The sequence below is a fragment of the Onychomys torridus genome, chromosome 6 (assembly GCF_903995425.1).
Source record: "Onychomys torridus chromosome 6, mOncTor1.1, whole genome shotgun sequence".
NCBI lineage: Eukaryota > Metazoa > Chordata > Mammalia > Rodentia > Cricetidae > Onychomys > Onychomys torridus.
The window spans coordinates 130,717,513-130,738,678 of NC_050448.1; the positions used below are offsets into that span (position 1 = coordinate 130,717,513).

Sequence of the window (21,166 nt, forward strand, 5' to 3'; positions counted from 1 at the left end):
TCTTGACAAACTCCCATTTGGGAAAAATGCAATACTTAGTCAACTCATTTGTACAAATAGAAAGACAACTTGTATTAAAAAATTAATTTAGTTAATGAATCTTTTAATCTCCTCTCTAAATCATTGGCTCTTAATTTTCATCTTGGGATAGTATTGTTTATTTTGGTTGTCAGAACTGTTAATGTGGGCAGTAGCGAGGGCCATATTTAGAGAGGAGGTAGAGATGCCACAGAGTGCTTTACCTTGAGTGGAATATACCCTCACCACAGGCTTATTTGACCTTCAATGTTACATGCCATGAGGCTGAATAACTCTGGTAGAAGAGCCTTTCGAAGTTGTGAGACACTTGTTCTGGGCTGTGTACCTTGGGATTACTGAAACAAAGCTCTCCATTTTTTAATAAAATACATGTGCTAGGAAGGAAGACTGGATCAGGATGCTGAGTGCAGTGATCACCAGTTTAAGACCCACTGTGGAAACCTCAGAGGTCACTGAAAGGTCTGGCTTTGTAGAAAAAACCCAGGGCCCTCCTTCCTCTTTGTAATAAATATTTAAAATGATTTAGGATGTGATCGTGGTAGAAATGTACAGAATGGAGTAAAAAATAAAAACCATTATCTTTCAATATCAACTTTAAAAAAAATTTTTTTTCGAGACAGGATTCTCTGTGTAGCTTTGCACCTTTCCTGGAACTCACTCTGTAGCCTAGGCTGGCCTCCCAGAGAACCGCCTGCCTCTGCCTCCTGAGTGCTGGGATTAAAGGCATGCGCCACCACCGTCCAGGTCCAATATCAACGTTTAAGTTATGAAATGCTGAAAAAAGACTTGAATTAAAAACTCCTACCTTTGAACCACTAATGAACTGCCATGGAATGATTTTTCTATGCATTGTGTGTGAGGCAGGTTTGGGTCTAAGTTAGAGTGTCTAAGTCAGTGTTTTGTTCATCTGAACTCCCACTTAACCTCTTCCAAACCATATCAAGGTTCAATGTTTTCTCTCCAACATCTGTATTTCATTTTAGGGGTGCACAGTATCAAAATATAAAAACTGAATATTCAGAGCCCTAGGGAAGGGTTTGAAGAAGAAACCTCACTTTTCCCTTTGCAGTTTAGCACAGGGAGATGTGTGTTGCAGCTGGGTGAGCCAATTTAATCACTAAACAACTAAGTTTCAGGAAATCAAACCTCACAGAAAGACAAATGGCTTCAAAAGATTCCTGTGGAGATAACATACAACACACACTGTTAACTTAAGCAGCACAGAGACATGTCAGAAGTTGGAGTGGCTTTGTTTGTTTTGCTTTGTGAGACAGGATCTGTCTCCATGACCACACTTCTGGCTCCCAGTTGGAGGAAGGAGAAGGATAAATTTACTGCTGCTCTCATGAAATGACTCTTTTCTTTATCCTGAGTTTTTGTATATCAAATTTGCAATCAAACAGGATCTGAAGTAAACTTGTCAAAATAGTTGCATATGGATTTGTTTCCAAAGAGTATATCTTATCTGCTATTAACTGATTGTTTTGCTTAATATGTATGTGAGCAAATGCCTGCACAAGGGGATGTTATTTTTATAGAACATGAGAGGAAATATAAGTACAGGCTGAAACCTTTGATGTACTTCTCATCTCTTTCAACTTAAAAGCCATAGAACAAGACCCATTTCTTCATGCTTTCTGTGTAAAATGGATAATACACAGTGTCTAGTAATTGTTTCTTGAAATTAAATTGCACAATATTGGTTAATTGATTTACTATTTTCCATGTAATCACTATTTTGCTAGGACTAAATACGATTGTCCTTTTTAAAACCCCAAATAGCCTAAAAAACCAGATAATTATGTTACTCCAGTTTTTCTTTACTTTTTGTGGAAGAGGTGTCACTGGGAGCAGATCTAAGTACCTATGAGCATGCTGGGCAAGGACTCCATCAGTGAGCCATACCTACAGCCCTCCTGCTGTGCTCATCTGCTCTGGAGAAAAGAGAACTGAAGGGCAGAGGAAAAGATCTCTGAAGACAGAGCCACAGTTACAAGTCTTAACGCAGGTGGATGAACACAACTAGTTTTGCTGCTGGGCTGAGAGCAGTTTTAAATCGGTGCCACACCAATGAGCATCAAGGACTGCACACGGTAATCCAGGATACTTGTCAGGTCCTGGACACTCTTCATCAAGTATCGAGGTTCTGGATTTGGTGAAGAATTGAAGGAAAATCCTCAGTTCTGTTGTTGATAGTTCACAGAGCAATGTGCAAACTGCACAAATGACCCAGTAATTGTGAGTGCTGCTACAAAAGATAATATAAAGTTTAAGTTGGAATCCAAAATTGAGTGCAATAAAATCTGAGAGATCAAGGGAGCTTAAGAAGGCTCAGTTCGAATTGATTTAAAGTAACTAATAATGATACAATGAGAAAAAAACCGAAAAAATACTTTAGCTGGAAAATTACAAAGAGAAACAGAGATATGTGAGAGTGTTTGGCTTCAAGAGAGAAGCATTGTAAAGCAGTGCTCCCCAAACTTTAGCCTGAAAATACCTGTGTGGGATTATAAAAAAAAAAAAGTGTACACTCGGCTGTGAAGGTTAATGTTTTAACCTGACTGAGTTTATTGCAGGTAGGTATTAGTCAGCTGATGTGAAGACTTGTGGTAAGCATGGGGACTTCACATGAGCTACTTTGCTTGCTTTTAGGTACGCACAGAATCCAGGTTTTCTATGGATGCTGTAAAGGGAGGTTTGTCTACTTTGTATCCACAGAGCCTCCCTCCTAACCTTCTGTGAAGAAGCACAGTGGATGCACTCCTTCCTAACAGATAATGTAAGGAACAATAGAAAAAATCTAAAATGGAAATTCGGTTTCTACAAACAGGTGGGAGAAATGCAGTAAAAAATGAGCATGCCCCACAGCATTCAGAAACCACTATGTGGCAGTGTTATAGTGACTCGCATAGTTGACATTGCAGAAAGAATCTCCAGACCTAGACCGAGTCCAGTGTCTCATGGACTGCATGAGCTGTCAATCACCTTCTTCCTACTCTTTGTAGCTCCTTTATTGTTCCTTCCTTGCCTTTCATGAAAGAAAAATGTCTGTCAGATATTATCCGAACCTGTGTTTGAGTTTAGAAGAATGAATAGCAGATATTAAAGAGAATTCAACACTTAGCTGCCCTTTCTCCTACAAGCTATCTGCAATGACCAGATACTGACTGCAGGTGCAGAGATCAGCTTTAAGGCATCTTCATGATGAAGTAAGAGTAATAAAATCTGAATCATGAGCGATGGTGAATTTTGACTGTGGATTCCACACAATGTGGTAGACAGTCCCAATGAGAAATTGTTAGACCATGTTGGCCTTTGGAAGTGTCTGTGGGGAATTATCCTGACCACAGTAACTGGAGTAGGAAGACTGCCTACTGTGGGTATCACCATTCCCTTGGCAGGAGATACTGGGCTACTTATGACTGGGAAAAGCAAGCTAAGCACAAGCAAGCTCTCTGCTCTTGACTGAGGATGCAATGTAACCAGCTCCTCCTGGCTCCTGCCAATTCAAGACTCCCTGTAATGGTGAACTGTAACCTTAAATTATGAGCCAAACACACTCTTCCTCTCTGAAGTTGCTTTTGTCCTAATATTTAACCACAAAATTAAAAAAGAAAATAGTAGAGTGGGAAAATGTGGTCCTCTTTCCTCATGATGTAAACTCTGAAGATGTTTAGAGTGTGTAGAGGGATTTTATACAAGTGAACAACTGCTTCTTCCCAGACCTGCCCACAAAACCTCAAATAAAAGTCTGCTATAGACATTCATGAAATTGAGAAGGAACAAATATTCAACACTGCTATGAGAATCTGGGGCTGCGATCAGCTGTGGTAGAGTATAACTTTTCTATGATTGACTAGGTATCTCACTCCGATCTTCATTTTTTCCTCTGTAAAACAAATACTAGCATTTGTGTCTTATGAAATTCTTCAGTGACTAATGAAACAATACATGTCCAACATCTGAAATTAGAGCAGCAGAAGCGAGTGGGAATTGCTGAGACTAGAGTGACTTATGATTTACACATTTTATAAATGCACATTTATGGCAGTCTTGAGGGTCACTTCCAACACCAAATATCCCAAGGTGCCCATCTCATTTTATACCAGTTCTGTCTGGTTGGGGTGGAGTAGAAATTAGGACCCATGCTGTCCTTGACAAATGCTGCCCTTAACAAAGTATGTATAGGAATGAAAATGGCAGACCTTGTAGACTGCCAAATGCAGCGCTGGAAAACCATTTCTTGTCAGTCTGGACGGACGGAGCCCTTTTAACATAAGGGCACGGACATGTGACTTGTTGCCTAGAGAGAAATAATAAAGGTTGATTTATTGCAAGGGTGGCCTAAAGGACTTCACTGTCTCCCTTTGACATAAGGATAAATGCCATTCTGACATGTGAAAATGTCAGCCCACCACTCAAGCCCATTCCTAAGCAATTCTGTTCACTGGCAGTATTGCTTCACACACATATTTTTATCACACTTATGCTGCTTTGCATAAATGCTGTGCATTGTGATAGACTTGGCTCACAGGCTTTGTTTAAGTCAACACCATACTGCTTTAAACTATAGGATGTAACTAGCATGGCAAATAATATGTGTAATCGCAGCACCTGGGAAGTTGAGACAGGAGGACTACCACAAATTTGGGGCTAGCCTGGACTATAGAGTAGAACTTATCTCAACAATGCCAAGCAAAATAAAACAGAAGGCCATGCAGTTACAAGTAAATCCATCTAGTAAACCTCTATAAGAGAGCTGAGGTGACAATCCAGGGACAAGGGATTCTGCAGGGGGTCATTAGCAGTAGAAACTACTCAGATGAGGGCGCTCTGGAGGAGGCTAGGCAGCCAGCTCCCAGAAGGATGGAGAAGAAATGAAGGGGAGTCTGTTCCAAGGGCTTGGAAAAGTCAAGGGAACATCGGCCCACTGGTAATGCAACTCCATTCCTGCTTCCAAATGCTTTGCTCAGCTTGGTCAATATATACCAACTTCCATTTGACAATTTATTGATGCTACTACACACTGAGACTCAGCTTAAGTGGTTGGGATACTTTTAAAATCAAATGAAATACAAACAGATTAAGAATTGTGTTCATCACTTTGCGCAATCTCCCGTTGGAGTCTATGTTTAATATTTCTTCCTCTTCACATGACCACTTATTTCTTATAGTAAAGCAGCTGCCTGATCATATATTAAGGAACACTTTAAGGGCTCCTCAATTAAACCCAATTCCTGACTGGCAGCCTAGTATTAAAAAGTGTTTGCTGCCTGGCGGTGGTGGTGCACGCCTTTAATCCCAGCACTCAGGAGGCAGAGCCAGGCGGATCTTTGTGAGTTCGAGGCCAGCCTGGTCTCCAAAGCGAGTTCCAGGAAAGGCGCAAAGTTACACAGAGAAACCCTGTCTCAAAAAAACAAAACAAAACAAAAAGTGTTTGCTGATTTCTAGGCAAAGTGAGTTACTTAGTTTAAGAAGGAAAAAAATAGAAATTCAGAGGTGCAGAGCAAGGATCTGCATGGGGCACCACTCTAAATGTCAGCAAGGAGTGAAGCCAAAGAGAAATTGAGTCTGATAGGGTCTTTCTGCTGGCCACTTGACACTTCATGTCCTCTACCATGTAGGCATAGATCTGGCTTAAAGAGATTTCAGGCACTTACCCCCACAAACACAGCACAGGTGTAGCAGAGACAACCCACTCTCTGTGCGGTAGTTTAAACTGACTTCACCGAAGGCTTCATCAGAGCTGAAAACGCACATGACAGGCGATCAGAAACTCGTCTCTTAGTATGTTACCATTTGTTTGAGAAATAAATGTTGGTCTATAAATTTATAACTGTATTTTGCTATACAATGTTGGGGCTAGAAGAATTTTGAATCCTCTATATGAAGACAATTGAAGTGTAGTCAAATTTCCTGTGTCCCAGCCTGCCAGTGGTCGACAAATCTCTCCCACTCCCATCCCTCAAGTAAACATACAGAGGCTTATAATAATTATAAATGCATGGCCATGGCTCAAGACTTTTGTTAGCTAGCTCTTATATCTTAAATTAGCCCATAACTATTAATCTATGTATTGCCACATGTTCCATGGCTTTATCTGCGTCTTATTATATGTTGCTGCTTGGGTGGCTCACTGGCATCTCTCCCTGCCTTCTTCTTGCCTCTCTCTTTGAATTTGCTGCCTGCCTCTAAGCTGCCTTGTCATAGGCCAAACGGCTTTATTTATAAACCAATCAAAGTAATACAAATTTGCAGCATACAGAAAGACATTTCTTCATCAGTTGAATGGCTCAAGTTAAGGTAAAGACTCACATATACACTCTGTGCTCCAATATAATATAATTATATAAACATATAATTTAATTTTGTAAAGCTCCTTATAAAGAAAACACAGACATCTTAAAGTAAAATTATTTCTTTCACATTCAAACATTCTTATTATATTTGTAGACAAATTAAGATATTCACAAAAGGAAGGGAGGAGAGGGAAAGAGAAAAGGTTGTGCTGTGTTTGATAAGAGGGTGGGAAAAAGATTATAATCCAAATATTTGACAATTCCTGCTTGCAGCCAACTTTCCTTGTGCTCTGACTGGGTCAGCTTCCTCAGATCAGGGAGGTTTGATGCCTGGAGAGGTGCTGTGATATGGTAGCTGTTGAGGGGAGGAAGATCCCATTAATGAATTCCTTGCTTTTATACTATCCAAGAATTTGTCCCCAAGAGGGCCCTGGGAGCCACAGGTAGCCTTTCAACAGGAAGTTAGAGCTAAAATTCTTGACCTCTTCGGGTCCTTGGCACTCCCAGGACATTTTTCTGTAGAAATGAGATCATGTCCTTGGCCTCTGGGTCAGCTTCAAGGGGCCTGGGGCCTATTTTAATCTTGGCAGCTCTAGAGAGATGACTGTTCTCTAGTGGGGGAGCCAGGGATTCCCATCACCTTTAAAGCACTTACACTTGAAAGACTTAATAAACTTGGGCCATTTGCATCAAGGCTCCCAGTTAAGAACTTCAAAGGCTATTGGAATTTTGAAATAGAAAAAATTCCATTCTCTAGAGTGCTGCTAAAAAGAGAAGGCCTTTAAATCCAGGGACTTTGAGAGGCCCTAAGAAAGGCTTTAATTAGCAACTCTAAGCCCTGTGGTCTGTTTTCATAGACATGGGGATATTCTTCCAAAGAGAAAAGCAGGCTCAGCTGCCCACACTAGAAATGTATTCAAGTTGCATGAGTTTGTCCTTGCTCAGAAGGAGCAGGAGATGGTTTGTTCTGAGCCAAGTTGAGTGGTCACAGCCTGGGAATGAAGGTCTAGGTCACTCTACATTTCATATTCCAAAGCAAAAGTCAGATGGGAGCTTTTGTAATCTCAAAACAAAACAAAGGTCATAGATAAGATCACTTAATAAAATATTTTAGCTTTACTTTTTAAAGTTTGTGTTTTGTGTTTCTGTGTGTGGGTATGTATGTGCACATATATCTAGAAGGGGCCTCAAATCTCCTGGAGCTATCGTAGTTATAGGTGGTTATCAGTGGCCTGTACTGATCCCTGGTAAGAGCAGTATGTGCAGTTAAACTCTTAAGTCATCAAACCAAGTTTACTCAGTAAGCCACCATTTTCAAACCAAATGCCTATAAGGGGTCCAGGATCCCTTCCGAGCCTCTGACCCTCTCTGCTAGAGACTTCTGGAGCACCTGTCAAGGTTGTTGCTATGCCAGTTAGCTCCTTCCAGTGCCGAAGCAGGAATGGCCCCTGCTCCTTGATATTCTCCTGTCTGGAAGACCATCCCTCAGAGACAGTTCTACATACTATTCCCCAGCCACTGGCTTATAAAATTGGACGTGATTTTTGTAGCATATGGCTTGTGAGCAGTTGCCTCTGAGTCAAATTTGATCCACTATTATTATGAAATGTATCTAAATTAGCCCCTCATCCAGGTTTGAGAGCATTGCATTCCTATCCCTTTCCCCTGGAGCTGTTTGTCTGCATCCTTGCCCCTCCTCCCTGCTCTCTGCTCCTGATACCACTGGCTCCATGCCCAAAACATAGCTGCTTGCTCCCCCTCCACCAACAGCCTGGGAGATGCACAGCTTAATCTGCAGCTGACTGTGTTCTCCACATGGTCTTATCCCTCCACCAACTGCTCGCCTGGATTCCCATGTTTTCCCTCCACATCCCCTCTGTACAGTGCTGCCCTTGGGTTGGTTCATTCCATGCTCTTCCCTGCTCTCCAGGCTCTGGTGTACTGCCATTAGGGAAGTGTCTTTTACTCCTATATTTTCTTATGTGCTAGCTACTTTATACTGTAAACTCTTATTTCAGGATTTTTAGGTTGGTCTTGACATGGCTTCTCAGGAAAAGTTTTGCACATCTTTCTGTTAAAAAGTCCCATCTACTTTAAGTGTATGAATGGAAATGTAGCCACAGAATGCTTGCTTTTGACCGGTTTTGAATGCCTGAGTTGATGTGGTCTGTAAGTCTTGATAACAGCTCATCTATGCTCACAACTAGGTGCTTGGGCTCAGATTTTGCCTCTGGGATTTTCTGGCCCTGAATCTGATGTAATGACAGACAAAATTATTTTATACTGTGCTACCTTATTTTAAAGAAAAAATGGGTATGGTTTAAAATCTGTAAAACTTGTAACTCCAGATTAAAACTGCTCTGGAAATCACTACATAGTCTGCCAATACCTTACAACAGGTGGGCAGTAGCCATTTTGGCTAATATTAGAGAGGATGTTTTATAGACACCTACGTGTTCCTGGGAGAGACTTCTGCTGCTGTATAAAGGAATCTGGCCTGGTGGATTAGTCCCTAGACAAGTCTACCCCTTCTGCCAGGCTTGTGCCAAGGAAAACTGGCAGGAAGCCCTCCAGATATGCCAGCCCCTGCACTAACCAAGGACACCAACCAGAGTAGTACTGACAGGTTGATTTCACCCACAGATCCACTCATGAAAAGCTCTGTTGTCTCTTAACTCTTATTGACACTTTTACAGGGTGGATAGAGGCATTTCCCACCTCCAGGGAAACAGCAGATGTGATGGGTCAGGTACTCCTGAACACAGCATCCCCCAATTTGGCATGCCATCCCCCCAAGCTCCTGGAACATCTGGTACCACCTCTCCAAACTCAAGTGCATATCTACTCTTTCATCTGGCTTATTCACCTATGCCTCTTCTGTACAACCAGAAAACATTACCTTTCTGTTCTTTTTTCCCATGGCTAGCTCCATTCATAGGGTTGGTATTAGTGATCTATTTTTTTCCTAGCAATCTGCCTTCTCCCCCCTCCTCAAGAAACAGGTTCCTGAGATCTCCAGTATGGCAGCTAATTGAATGCTTCTTCACCCACACCTTCCTGTTGAGCATGACCCCACTGACTCCCAACTTCCCTCTCCCCATGTTGTTCATTGCCAGCAGGAAGTAGCCAGACTTGAACCAGTGTCCATATATACCCAAATAGGTTAGGATGTTGGGGAACTGCCCTCCCCAAATGCTGCCCTCTCCAAATGCTGCCCTCTCCAAATGCTGCCCTCTCCAAATGCTGCCCTCAGGTGCCCTTTCCAGACCCCACCCCCGAGAAAGCCTGCCAAACATTGGCTTCGACCAGGGAAGGGAGGGTATTTAAGGTCTGGTCCATGGGCTTCGCCTCATGGTTTTTCCTAGTGGTTTCTCCTCTACTTCTGCAACCACTCAGGGATGATCTGCTCAGATTAAACCTGGACCTATTAATCTGTCCTGATCAGCAGTTACTCACTACCAGGAGAGACTTTTTTTTCATCAGTCATTGTAGAATCCTTATGGTAGATATGGCTTTTTATTTTCTGTTTATTTCAGCTCTCAGTAACTATGATGTTCTCACCCTTTAAAGGTTCCCTATACCAAGGAAATGAGTTTTCCCACTTTGTAAACATCAACAACTAGTATGTTTGCTATTATATTTCTTTCAAAAGTTTAAATTACAAATTACCTCTCTATTTGTGATTGTGTATGTGTGTACTTGTTTGTGATAGAATGTGTGTGGAAGTGCAGGCAGGAAAACACACATGCTATTTTCAAGGGGATGTTATTGGAGCAAATGTGAAAGAGAAACAAAGATTTAGGTCAGGCCAAATTTCCATGCTACAGTGTGAAAGCCATTTGATAAAGTTTTTATAGTAACAGAAGAAAACCAAAACCTGAAGGCACTTTTCCAATTGGTGGAAATAGATGGGCAGGTTACAGCATCAGGGTGGGGAGAGAGTGAGATTACTCAGAAGATATCTGACAACTTTCCTACCCCTTTGGTTTTAACCAACCAAACTAGAGGATTTACCTAGTGATTGCAACGATGTTCTGTCACATACAAAGGAGGGTAATAAATGGCTTTTTTAGGGAACTGATTATACCTCAAGATATGGCTCTGGACTTGCAACATTCTAACATGTCACATTACTGGGAATCTAATCATCAGAAGCTTCAGTGAATATGTTTTTCACAAACTTTTGTTCACAGAGTTCAAAAGGCAGCACAGAGCCCTATGTCCCCACTTTTAGCTTGTGGGTCCCCGGGATGCAACCAGAGTGTCAGGCTTGGTGGCAAGTGCCAATACCGTCTGGCCACCTTGCCAAGCCCATTGCTATATAATCTTCACAATATACACTGAAAGTTAACGTTTAGCCAGGAATTCCAAAGCTGACTCTGTGAGTTCAAGGCCACACTGGAAACAGACAGGCATGGTGACTCACGCCTTTAATCCCAGGAAGTGATGGCGGGAAGCAGAAAGGTATAAAATACATGAAAACCAGGAACTAGAGCCGGTTAAGCTTGAGGCTTTTGGGCAGCAGTTCAGCTGAGACTCATTCAGATGAGGATACAGAGGTTTCCAGTCTTAGGAACTGAGGAATTAGCAAGGTGAAGTAGCTGTGGCTTGTTCTGCATCTCTCATCTTCCATTGTTGACCCCAGTACCTGGCTCCAGGTTTGTTTTTATTAATAAGACTCTTTAAGATCCCTGCTACAATGATGGATGTAGGAGGGTCTAACCAAATGTGGGTAGTACCACTCATGGGCCATGGTCCTGGGGTCTATAAGAAAGCAGGCTGAGCAAGCCATGCAGAGCAAACCAGTAAAGAGCACCTCTCCATGGTCTATGTATCAGCTTCTGCTGCCAGGATCCTGCCTCAAATTCCTACCTTGGTCTGTGTCTGCCACCAAGATTATTTAAGACAAATAACTCTTCCCTCTCCATGTTGCTTTCAGTCTGTGTTTATCAGAGCAATAGAAACCCTCACTAAGACACTTGCTTTCGGTATGTTTTTGCGTCATGAGAAACTTTAACGCTGTGCCAATGTTCCTGCAAGAACACCTTATAATCAGCTTAAACTTTAATATGAAATTTAAAGTGCTGTAATACTACTTGAGGTACATTGTAATTTTCAAATGCCAATGACGTATAAAACAAAGACTTATTTTTTCTCTCTCTCAACTTTAGTCTATTTTGGTATGAAATAGACATACACCAGCTCATAATGATGCTATTTGTGGTGATATTTTGTATATGCTCTAACAAATAAATCTTGTCTGAAGATCAGAGGGCAGAGTCAGTCACACAGTTAGCCACAGAGGCCAGGCAGTGGTGTCACACACCTTTAATGCTAACACTCGGGACACAGGCAGAAAGATCTCTGTGAGTTCAAGGCCACCCTGGACTAGAGAAGATTAATCCAGTCTAAAAGAGAAATAGAGCCAGGTGATGATGACTCATACCTTTGATCCCAGTACTTGGGAGCCACACATATTTAATCCCAGCACTAGGAAGGTTGAGACAGGCAGTGATATGGCTGGACAGAGAAAGGTCTATAAACCAACTAAGGACTCAGGGGCATTCAGTCTGAGGATTCTTGGAGACAGGACCTTTCCTTTTCCACTGAGGAGTTGGGGAGGTGAGAAGTGGCTCTGGCTTGTCTCCTCTGTCTTTCAGCGTTTACCCTGATCTCTGGCTCTGGGATTCTATCAGAAGACGAGTTGGAATTTGTGCAACAGCTATTGAATTTTGAAAAGTGTTCAGGTACGAAACATTCAAAGTAATGCTTTGTTCAGTGAGAAGGCACAATGTGTGTGAGGAATTACAAGGAGGAATAATGAAGGCAGCCTCCAGAGAGGCATCTTTGACTCACCCTTCTGAAAAGTCCCTCTGGGCCCAGAGCTCCACTCCTCTCAAGGCATATTTCAAACCTACATCAACCTGCAATGTAGCCATTACATGAGCAGCCCTGAACCCAGGCAGCCAACACTACTGAGGAAGAGGGAAGCAGATTTCTTAAGGTGTTAAGAATCCCTGGGGAGCCATGTGGTCTTCCAAACAGACTAAAGTATTGTCTGAAATGTAAGGTTTGTGCCAATTATCAGTGAAATAGAAAAACAAAACAAAACAAAAAACAAAACAAAAGCAAACACTGCCAACAACAGAGACTGGGAACCAAATTCATGGTTGAACAGATTTGCATCTCAAATTCTCTGTGTGTTGGTTGAGGGAGCCTCCCTACCCTGCCCCTCTTCTTCTCCCTCCCCCTCTCCTGCAGCCTCTTTCTCTGCCATAGCTTATTACCTTACATGCCCAACTTGTACCTCCTCTTCTCCTCATCTCTTTCTCTTTCCTAGCCAATACCATCTCTAACATATCTTTTCCCATCTTTCTCCTCAAGAGCAATACTCAATAATGGAATTAAAACTAACCCAAATCACCGGGCGGTGGTGGCACTCACCTTTAATTCCAGCGCTTGGGAGGCAGAGCCAGGCAGATCTCTGTGAGTTTGAGACCAGCCTGGGCTATAGAGTGAGATCCAAGAAAGGCACCAAAGCTACAGAGAAAAACAACCCTGTCTCAAAAAACAAACAAACAAAACCTAACCCAAATCAACACTTTAATAAAATTATGCTGTTAATAGCTCCTGGTAAAATTCCTACAATGTCTAACCCATTTGAAACTCATAAAACAGTACATCAAGATAATTATCTGAAATATCTAATGTTTAGCTACTTTCCACCACCTACCCTCTATCTTAGTCAATGTTTATGTTTCCTAAGAGCCTAAATTCATTTCTACTTTCTCTTAAAAAGTTACTGCCAATGCACAAATAACCCAAGAAGCAGAGTAAGGGAACACTAAAAATGAAAATCCATTTTCCATAAACAGAGGGAGGAGAAACAGGTGGGATGAATGGAAATAATTTCTATTATAAGTTTCATCAAGCATGTTTGTAGATATTCATGTGGATACTCATTGAGAAAGACCTGATTGTTGATTTCTGCTTCTACTGCTCCATGGGACTCTGAAAGCAATGCATGAGAAGGAACAGCCAGACTTGAGAAACAGGGAGAAAGATGGTCACCTTCTCTCTGCTCTTCTTGTATTTTCTCTACTTTTGAGAAGATGAATTAACTTTTAAAATGTATACACCTCACTCAATGTTTTGTACATCAGAATATTATTTTGGCCAGCTTTTCAAACATTTCACTTTAATAATTTCCCACTTGTGGTTGTGTCACATTTCCTCTGAAGAGATGAGGTCATGGGTAAGATATTTAATTGGATCACACAACTGCACTCTTCTCTAGGTAAAAGATAAAGGCTAAAAAAGAGTCCCTATGCTTCAAGGCAGAAAGTAACCTTTAGGTACAGAGCTACCCTATTTAATAGTTAAGGAAATCATTTACTATTAGAAAAATATTCGTGAGGGTGACTTAATCTTAATTAGGAATTTCATCCAAGCTCCAGGGAGCACTATGAGCCCTTTAGAATGTACTGTTGGTGAGGGGCATGACAGCTTATAAAAAATGCAAGCAGAAATTAGAGAATACATGGAGCCCAAGACATTAGGACATTCAAGCAATATCCTGTTGTCACAGAATGTGACACATGCAACTGTCTTAGAGAAATTGTCAGGAGAGAAAACAGGTGGTTTACGGAGGTCTTGAATGTTTTGATTACGTGTATCAAAACAGAAACATTTGACTAGAAGTTGATGGGAAGTGAGAATTATGACTGAAATTTAGGATGTAAATTTTTTTAAAAATTGCATCCCCATTATTAATTTAAGTCCATAATTGTGTTATTAGAATTGCACTTGACTTCCAAATATTGCAGCCATCTACTCCCTAGTAGTTCCTTTATTTTGCTGCCCTTAATCAGAGATGTCAGAGTCCCAGGAGGATGGAATTCAAGAGTACAAAGGTGCCTTAGTGGCATGCCTGGTGGACACTAACATCAGTTTGTTTGTCTTTCTAGAGCTAAGCTACTAGTATCATTCATAAATATAAATATAAAAAGCCCACACAAGAAGGAGAAGCATCTTTAGTGATCACATATACCATGGAGGAGAGGAGTGTGACCCAGAAATGGATGTATGATATCCTGAAGAACTCACTATTGTACTGATACCTGTGTGTGTTAGGAAACACACTGTACATGAATGCACCAGTCTGCCTTTCCCATTATTCTGCCTCATATATTCATCTCTTTTTTGCCTCTTACTCATGTCTTCAACACATGTCCAATGCTATAAGTGAATGTGACTTTGCATTGGAGGAAAGAACATTTCTATTTCCATTTCCTTCCTCTCCGACATAAAGTTCTCATGGCAAAGCCACTATAAATTACCACAGACACAAGAACAATGCAGCTCTTTTTTAAAAAACCGAATTAGCTTTAGTACTGTGTGTCTTTACTATATTCTGGGTAAAAGCTAGGGATATTGTGTACTTGAGCTGATGAGGATAGTGACTCATGTAGTTTACATTCTCTAAATGAATGGAATAGCACCTACTGATAATTCCATAAACAAATCTTTCAGCAAATGGACAAAGGAACAAAACTGATCAGAGAACTTCACCCATGACTGTGTTATCTGCACCTCTGTGGACAGGGAACCTCCTCTTCTTGCAATCTGCATCTTTAGAGAAAGGCATATGGCAGGCACCTGGTATGGCTGTCACAGCAGCATTCTGTTACACAAACCAGAGGTAGGGATGGAGAATGAAGACACTATGTGTTCATCTTGGAGGTCCTCAAAGGTGATTCTGTGTAATAATGCATCTTGTTTCCCCAACCACCCTTAACACTTTTGTTGATGAGCCAACAGTAAGACAATTTATATTCACGGCACTGCCTCCTTTTTCTTCCCTGTCATCCATCATTTTGATCCAAACAGAAGAAAGTTCTCAGAGCTCAGCCCTGAAAACAATTGACTTTCCAGATGGAATCATGCACATTGACAGACACAGACAGCACCCTCACTCTCTTTTGTCTGTGGTTTTCTTGACTGGATGGAGCCAGCTACTGACTTCCTGCAACCTGTCGCTCATCACAGGCAAAGAGCTTTCATTGCAACTTTGTCTGAGGACGATATTCAGATTCTTGGAAGTGATCTTTACAGACTCGGATTCTCGGATGAGAAATAGACCCATTAAACCCATAACATTATCAGGTGCTGAACACTACTTTAAAACAAAAGGTCTTCACAATCCTCTCCTCAATCTCACATCCGTCCATCCTTCTGACTGACAGGACATTCCTATAGATAGATGTATTCAACCATCAGCACAAAGCTACTGGACACTCTGTCTAAAAGACACACAATTGTTATTCTCAAGAAATTTGACATCCATTTTGAAGAGCCTTCTAATACTCATAATAATCAAAGAATATATTTCAAAATTTACTATCATCAGGAATTGTTCTAACATTATATATTTTAATTTTGAAAATATTTTCTTATATTAAAATAAAGTGAGGTCATTTTATTTTAGCTATCATATCTCCTAACTTTTACTAAATTTACCATTTTGTTGTTTGTACTGCATAAGGAAGTTGTCTGTCTTTCACACTTTCTTATTTAACAAATCAGTCACAATAGCACAAGGCCTGAGATGTACTTGATCCCTGGCTCAGTATCTAGTTTATGTCACTGTCTGCCTCTTCTGTGAGGCTATATTAGACTGAGGTTCATTACACTCACCTCAGTTTGCAATTCCAGTGAGGCTTAGTGAGACCGAGAACCATATCTAGGACATGAGGACTGCATGGAAGAGTCTGGATTTAAGATTGTAGGTCGCTGCAAAACCCTTATGCTAATGAGATGTTTCTTTGCTCAACTCAAGTAACTTGCTAAGCCACTTTCTCTTATCTCTCCTACACTTTCATGGACCGTATCCACTTTTGCTACACATCATTAAGAAAGTTTGCATTTTAACCCATGTATTTTTGGAAGTTAATGAATAATCAATACCTAAATCTTAATGTTTTATGTACGTATGTGTATATAGTGTGTGTGTGTGTTTATGTGGAGATACATGCACCACATTGTGTGTGTGAAGGTCATAAAATAACTGTGAGAGTTGTTCTTCTCCTCACATTATAGGGGTCTTGGGCTTGAACTCTGGTGTTCAAGCTTAAAGTCAAGTGCATCTATTTGTTAAACCCTCACACCAGTTGTCATAAATCTTTACTTTTATTTTTTTGTTTTTTTTGAGACAGGGTTTTTCTGTGTCGCTTTTGGAGCCTGTCCAGCAAAAATCTTAGTTTTATAATTAAAAATCACCTTGTTTTCTTTTTCCTTTCCACTTAGCTAATTAAGTGTCAATATCCTGTCATGTATCTGAGGTTTTCCCCCAACTACAGTAGAAATTACTAGAACAAGAGGCAGGTCTCTGTCTGTGAATAAGGCAAATCTTAGAAGTCACATTCCAGCATTTGCTCTACATAGGATTTGACAGGTCACAAAGTAGTGTTACTCACCTATTATTCACCAAAATTAATATTATCTATCACATAAACTATGATGAAGACTAAGTTATTTGTTGTATATGAGGTATTGGCACCAACTTCTGCACCTCACATTCAGCACTGATTAGTCAAAAGGTCACATTTGTAGCACTTACTGGAAAGCTTAAAAAAAAAAAGGCAGCCCTACCAGGAGTTGGAAAAACAGCTGATACAGCCTGAGAAAAATCTTCAAGTCCATTTGTTAAGTAAAATCCTTAAAAGATACATATTGTTTCTGCTAGATAGCCTTGGCATAAGCAAAATAGTTCCTTAACTAAAATTAAATGATATTTTTGAATTCATAACCTTGAAAAAATTTTTCCCATATGATCCCATTTTAGTCAGTATACTTTTTGGAATTAATAAGTGGGGAATGACTTATGACTAAGTTGTACTGTCACATTCCTTCTCTAATGAAATAAAACATGGATATATGAATATGCTATTTTGAATTTCTCATCACATCTCCAAGAGAATTTCATATGCTTCCTAGTACCTGAGCATGAGGTGATGTTGTGTGAGGAAGTGGTGCCTCAGTGGCTTCTCATCCCAAGTACCAACTTCCCAACTGCAACTGAAGCCCTGTCAAAGCCCTGAATGTTCTGTGAGTGAAGTTCAGATAAAATACAGGACAAGCGCAGGAAATCATTTTCCAGTCATGGTGCATGTATACACTTACTATATCTGAAATTTCTTTTGAGAAACTTGCCATTTTGGCATTGCTAAACTCTGGTTTTCTAAATAAAACCGAGGATGTTATTTGTTAGGAGTGTAATACGTGAATGATAGCCAAAGTGGACAAACAATTGTCCCAGGTCTAACTTCTCTTTGGCTGGTGTGCTGACTGGCTATACATCAACTTGACACAAGCTAGAGCCACAGGATAGGAGAGCCTCAGATGAGAAAATACCTCGGTAAGAGTGGCCTATGGGCAGGCCTATGGGGCGTTTTCTTAATGAGAGATTGATGGGGGAGGGCTCAGACTATTGTTAGTGGTGCTATTCCAGGGCAAGAGGTCCTGGGTTCTATAAGACAGTAGGCTGAGCAAGTCATGGGACTCAAGCCAGTAAGCAGCACCCCTCTATGGCCTTCTGCATCAGGTCCTGCCTCCAGGTCCCTGTCCTACTTGATTTTCTGTCTGCACTGTTTTTTGATGATGAAAGTTTAAATGGAACTATGAGTGAAATAATCCCTTTGTTTCCCAAGTTGCCTTGGTCATGATGTTTCATCACAGCAATCGCAACCCTAACTAAGCCAGCTGGAGAGCTAGCTATATTGAAATTCACCTAGTTCCTCAGTATCAGATTCATTTTCACTAGGAGGTTGTTGGTACAAATTAGGGTCCTAAATACCATGTATCTTTCAGTGTTGTGACACTGTCCCAGACCAGGAAATGTTTTTTTTCTTTTTATTATGATCACACACTATAAGAGCATGAGGGCAAAACAATACTCAGTCCCACTGGAAGATAGCGTCCCACGTCTACAATCCAAGGAGCAATAATCAATCTCACTCAGAGACATCCTCCAATGTCTACAGTCCGAGGGGGAATAATCAGAGCCCCAGGAGACAGCCTTCAATGTCTACAGACTGAGGAGTTTGGTAAAACTTATCCTAGCCCTCTGAGGAGACTCATGATGCACGTCAACCTCCCCAGGAAATTAGCAGCATTGCTTCTTGGTGACACAAACTAAAGAGTGTAGTTATTAGTTTCAGAGCAGGTTACTTGGAAGAGTGACAGTTTGTATTCAATGGCTGGCCCCAAAGCTCCTTTTCCTCAACTTTTTTTTTGGGGGGTGGGGTAGGAATTTAATATCATTTATTTTTAGACTTGTGGTCAGTTAACTGACTTGTTTTCTGTCGTTTTCATTTTTTTCCTTTCTTCTTTTTAACTTTTCTCTTTTTTCTGTTTTGTTTTTGAGATTTGTTTCTTTTTTTTCTCTATTATTTTAAATTTTATACATCAGCCATGGGTTCCCCTGTCCTCCCCCCAGCAATTGAACAGCTTGATCTGCTTGGGAGGCACCCAGTCTGTGGGACCAGGACCTGTCCTTAGTGCATGAGCTGGCTGTTTGAAACCTTGGGCTTACACAGGGACACTTTGCTCAGTCTGGAAGGAGGTGACAGGACCTGCCTGTACTGAATCCACCAGGTTTAAATGAATCCCCAGGGGTGCCTTTTCCTCAACTTTTACATTTCACGGAGATGTGAGCTTTCCATTTTGGGAGCCATATGAATACTTATGAATGGATAACTTAGCATTGTGAAGCTTAGTCTGTTCATATCTAAGACTACCCTTAGACTGTTTATACCTAAGGCTTTATATCTGCATGTCAACATTTCTAAAAACAAGATAAATAATGAAGACACATATTCAAAGAAGTAAAAACTCTGACAACTTTACCCAAAGATGTGACTTAGCTCTGTAAATTCATTTTCTTTAATCTGCAGGTCATCTTCCAATCTTTCTATTATAATAGCATAAGATTCACTAACTTTCTTCTTCCATTCATCTGGAAAGGAAAAACAAATGGGATTGATTCATAATTGCGTTTTGCAAAATGTAGACACAGATCATAACATACAAGTAATCAAAACTGTTTTTTCCAGTTTCAATTCTACAATACTTAATTTAAATGACTGATTGTCAGTTTAATGCAGATGTTTATGTTTATAATGCAATCACTTCGGGATTGTAGTAATTAAGAACCCATTTGATATTGTACAATATATTTACATAAAAGAATATATTTGACTTATTTCATTTGATTTTATTGCATTTTAATTACAGCAATCTCTAGATGGTAGACAGTGTCTTTTAACTTTTAAATACTAGATACTTAAGATATAATTCTAAAATATCTATATTCAGCAGTACTCCAAAGCTTTCTACCATGTTATACCAAGGGATTAAGCTAATATCTTTACAAGACATTTTGTGTTTTCTGCCAATAATCTTTCAGAGAAAAAGAGTAAATTCAGATCATCTAAACACTTAATATTCTCTGCATTGAAATAAGCATAAATCTCAGTGAGCTATTGCTCATTTATACTTACAATTAAATCATGTTGCATGTAAGAAAGTGAAGATAGGCCCCAGGTTCCAAACAGCCAGCTCATGCATCAAGGACAGGTCCTGGTCCCACTGTCTGGGGGCCTTCCAAACAGTTCAAGCTAATCAACTGTCTCACTTATCCAGAGGGCCTGATCCAGTTGGGGGCTCCTCAACTATTGGTTCATAGTTCATGTGTTTCTACTAGTTTGGCTATTTGTCCCTGTGCTTTTCCCAATCATGGTCCTATGCAGGGACACTTTGCTCAGCCTGGGAGGAGGGCACTGGACCTGCCTGGACTGAGTCTACTAGGTTGAGCTGAATCCCCAGGGGAGTCCTTGCCCTGGAGGAGATGGGAATGGGGGGTGGGCTGGGGAGAGGGTGGAGGGAGCGGGAGGAGGGAGGACAGGGGAATCTGTGGCTGATATGTAAAATTAAATTTTAAAAAAAGAAAGTGAAGATAGTTAGCAAAACATGAAGAAAGTAAAACAGTTACCAGAGCAACTCTGTGTAGGTCTGGACTTGTAATTCCCCATTTTTAAGAAGTATTTGCTTCTCTTCTGTGCGGCCCTGCAGGATACAAGATTCCAAGTTCTAGTGCTGCAACAGACCAGCTGAAAAATATTTTGATAGCCTGGCTAAAAATAAGCCAAGTGCCTAATGGAATGCCATGCAAGGATGACAAAGAACAAGACAGAGTGTCCTTTCAAGAGTGAACTAGCGAGGGGCGGCTAGATGTGTTTTGTGGACGCCGCAACAATGACAACCAGCGAATGTTTCGCTTGTGTTGTTCGCGTCAGTTGATTACCTGTCTGTCCCCACATCCCTTCCATGTAGGCCACTTCCTTAACAAATTAATCTAGAAAGTGATTGGTGACTTCTGAGCTCCACTGAATGAGATTGAATCCAGACAGCCAGTGTTCAGGAACTTTTTCTTCTGGGTCAAATAAGGTACCTGGGAAACAATTATTACGGTGTAAATTCCCCATGTAAAGAATCAGCAGAAATTCCTATCAAATAGCGCTATGACTGAGAGACTGGGGCGTGAGTTTTTATCTGCAGGGAATGGGGCCTCACCTACAATGTGAACATCTCAGTTGTTTGCTCCAATTTGAATAGTCGCGGGTAAGAAAAAAGACACAGAACTTTATAAACACCAATTTACAGTAAGAATGCTGTGATCAAGAGAAAGCCTCTTGGGCTTACATTTCAGTATTATTGTTTCATCCATTCCTAGGCAATAAGCAGTGCTCACATACTATGATGTTTTGGTG

The 21,166-nt window shown here is 40.7% G+C and overlaps 1 protein-coding gene across 1 annotated transcript in view; it reads right to left on the bottom strand.

Moving 5' to 3' along the window:
- The window catches only part of LOC118585633 (serine/threonine-protein kinase TNNI3K), a 269,798-nt gene extending 249,276 nt beyond the window's left edge, over positions 1-20,522 (bottom strand). The window contains exons 1-4 of the mRNA XM_036190397.1: positions 20,389-20,522; positions 19,245-19,353; positions 5,700-5,785; positions 4,245-4,342 (exon numbers count right to left, since the gene is read on the bottom strand). Coding sequence (XP_036046290.1) covers positions 4,245-4,342; positions 5,700-5,785; positions 19,245-19,353; positions 20,389-20,428 — 333 coding nt within the window. The 5' untranslated portion in view covers positions 20,429-20,522. The remainder of the gene's footprint in view (positions 1-4,244; positions 4,343-5,699; positions 5,786-19,244; positions 19,354-20,388) is intronic.
- Between the last annotated feature and the right edge of the window lie 644 nt (positions 20,523-21,166).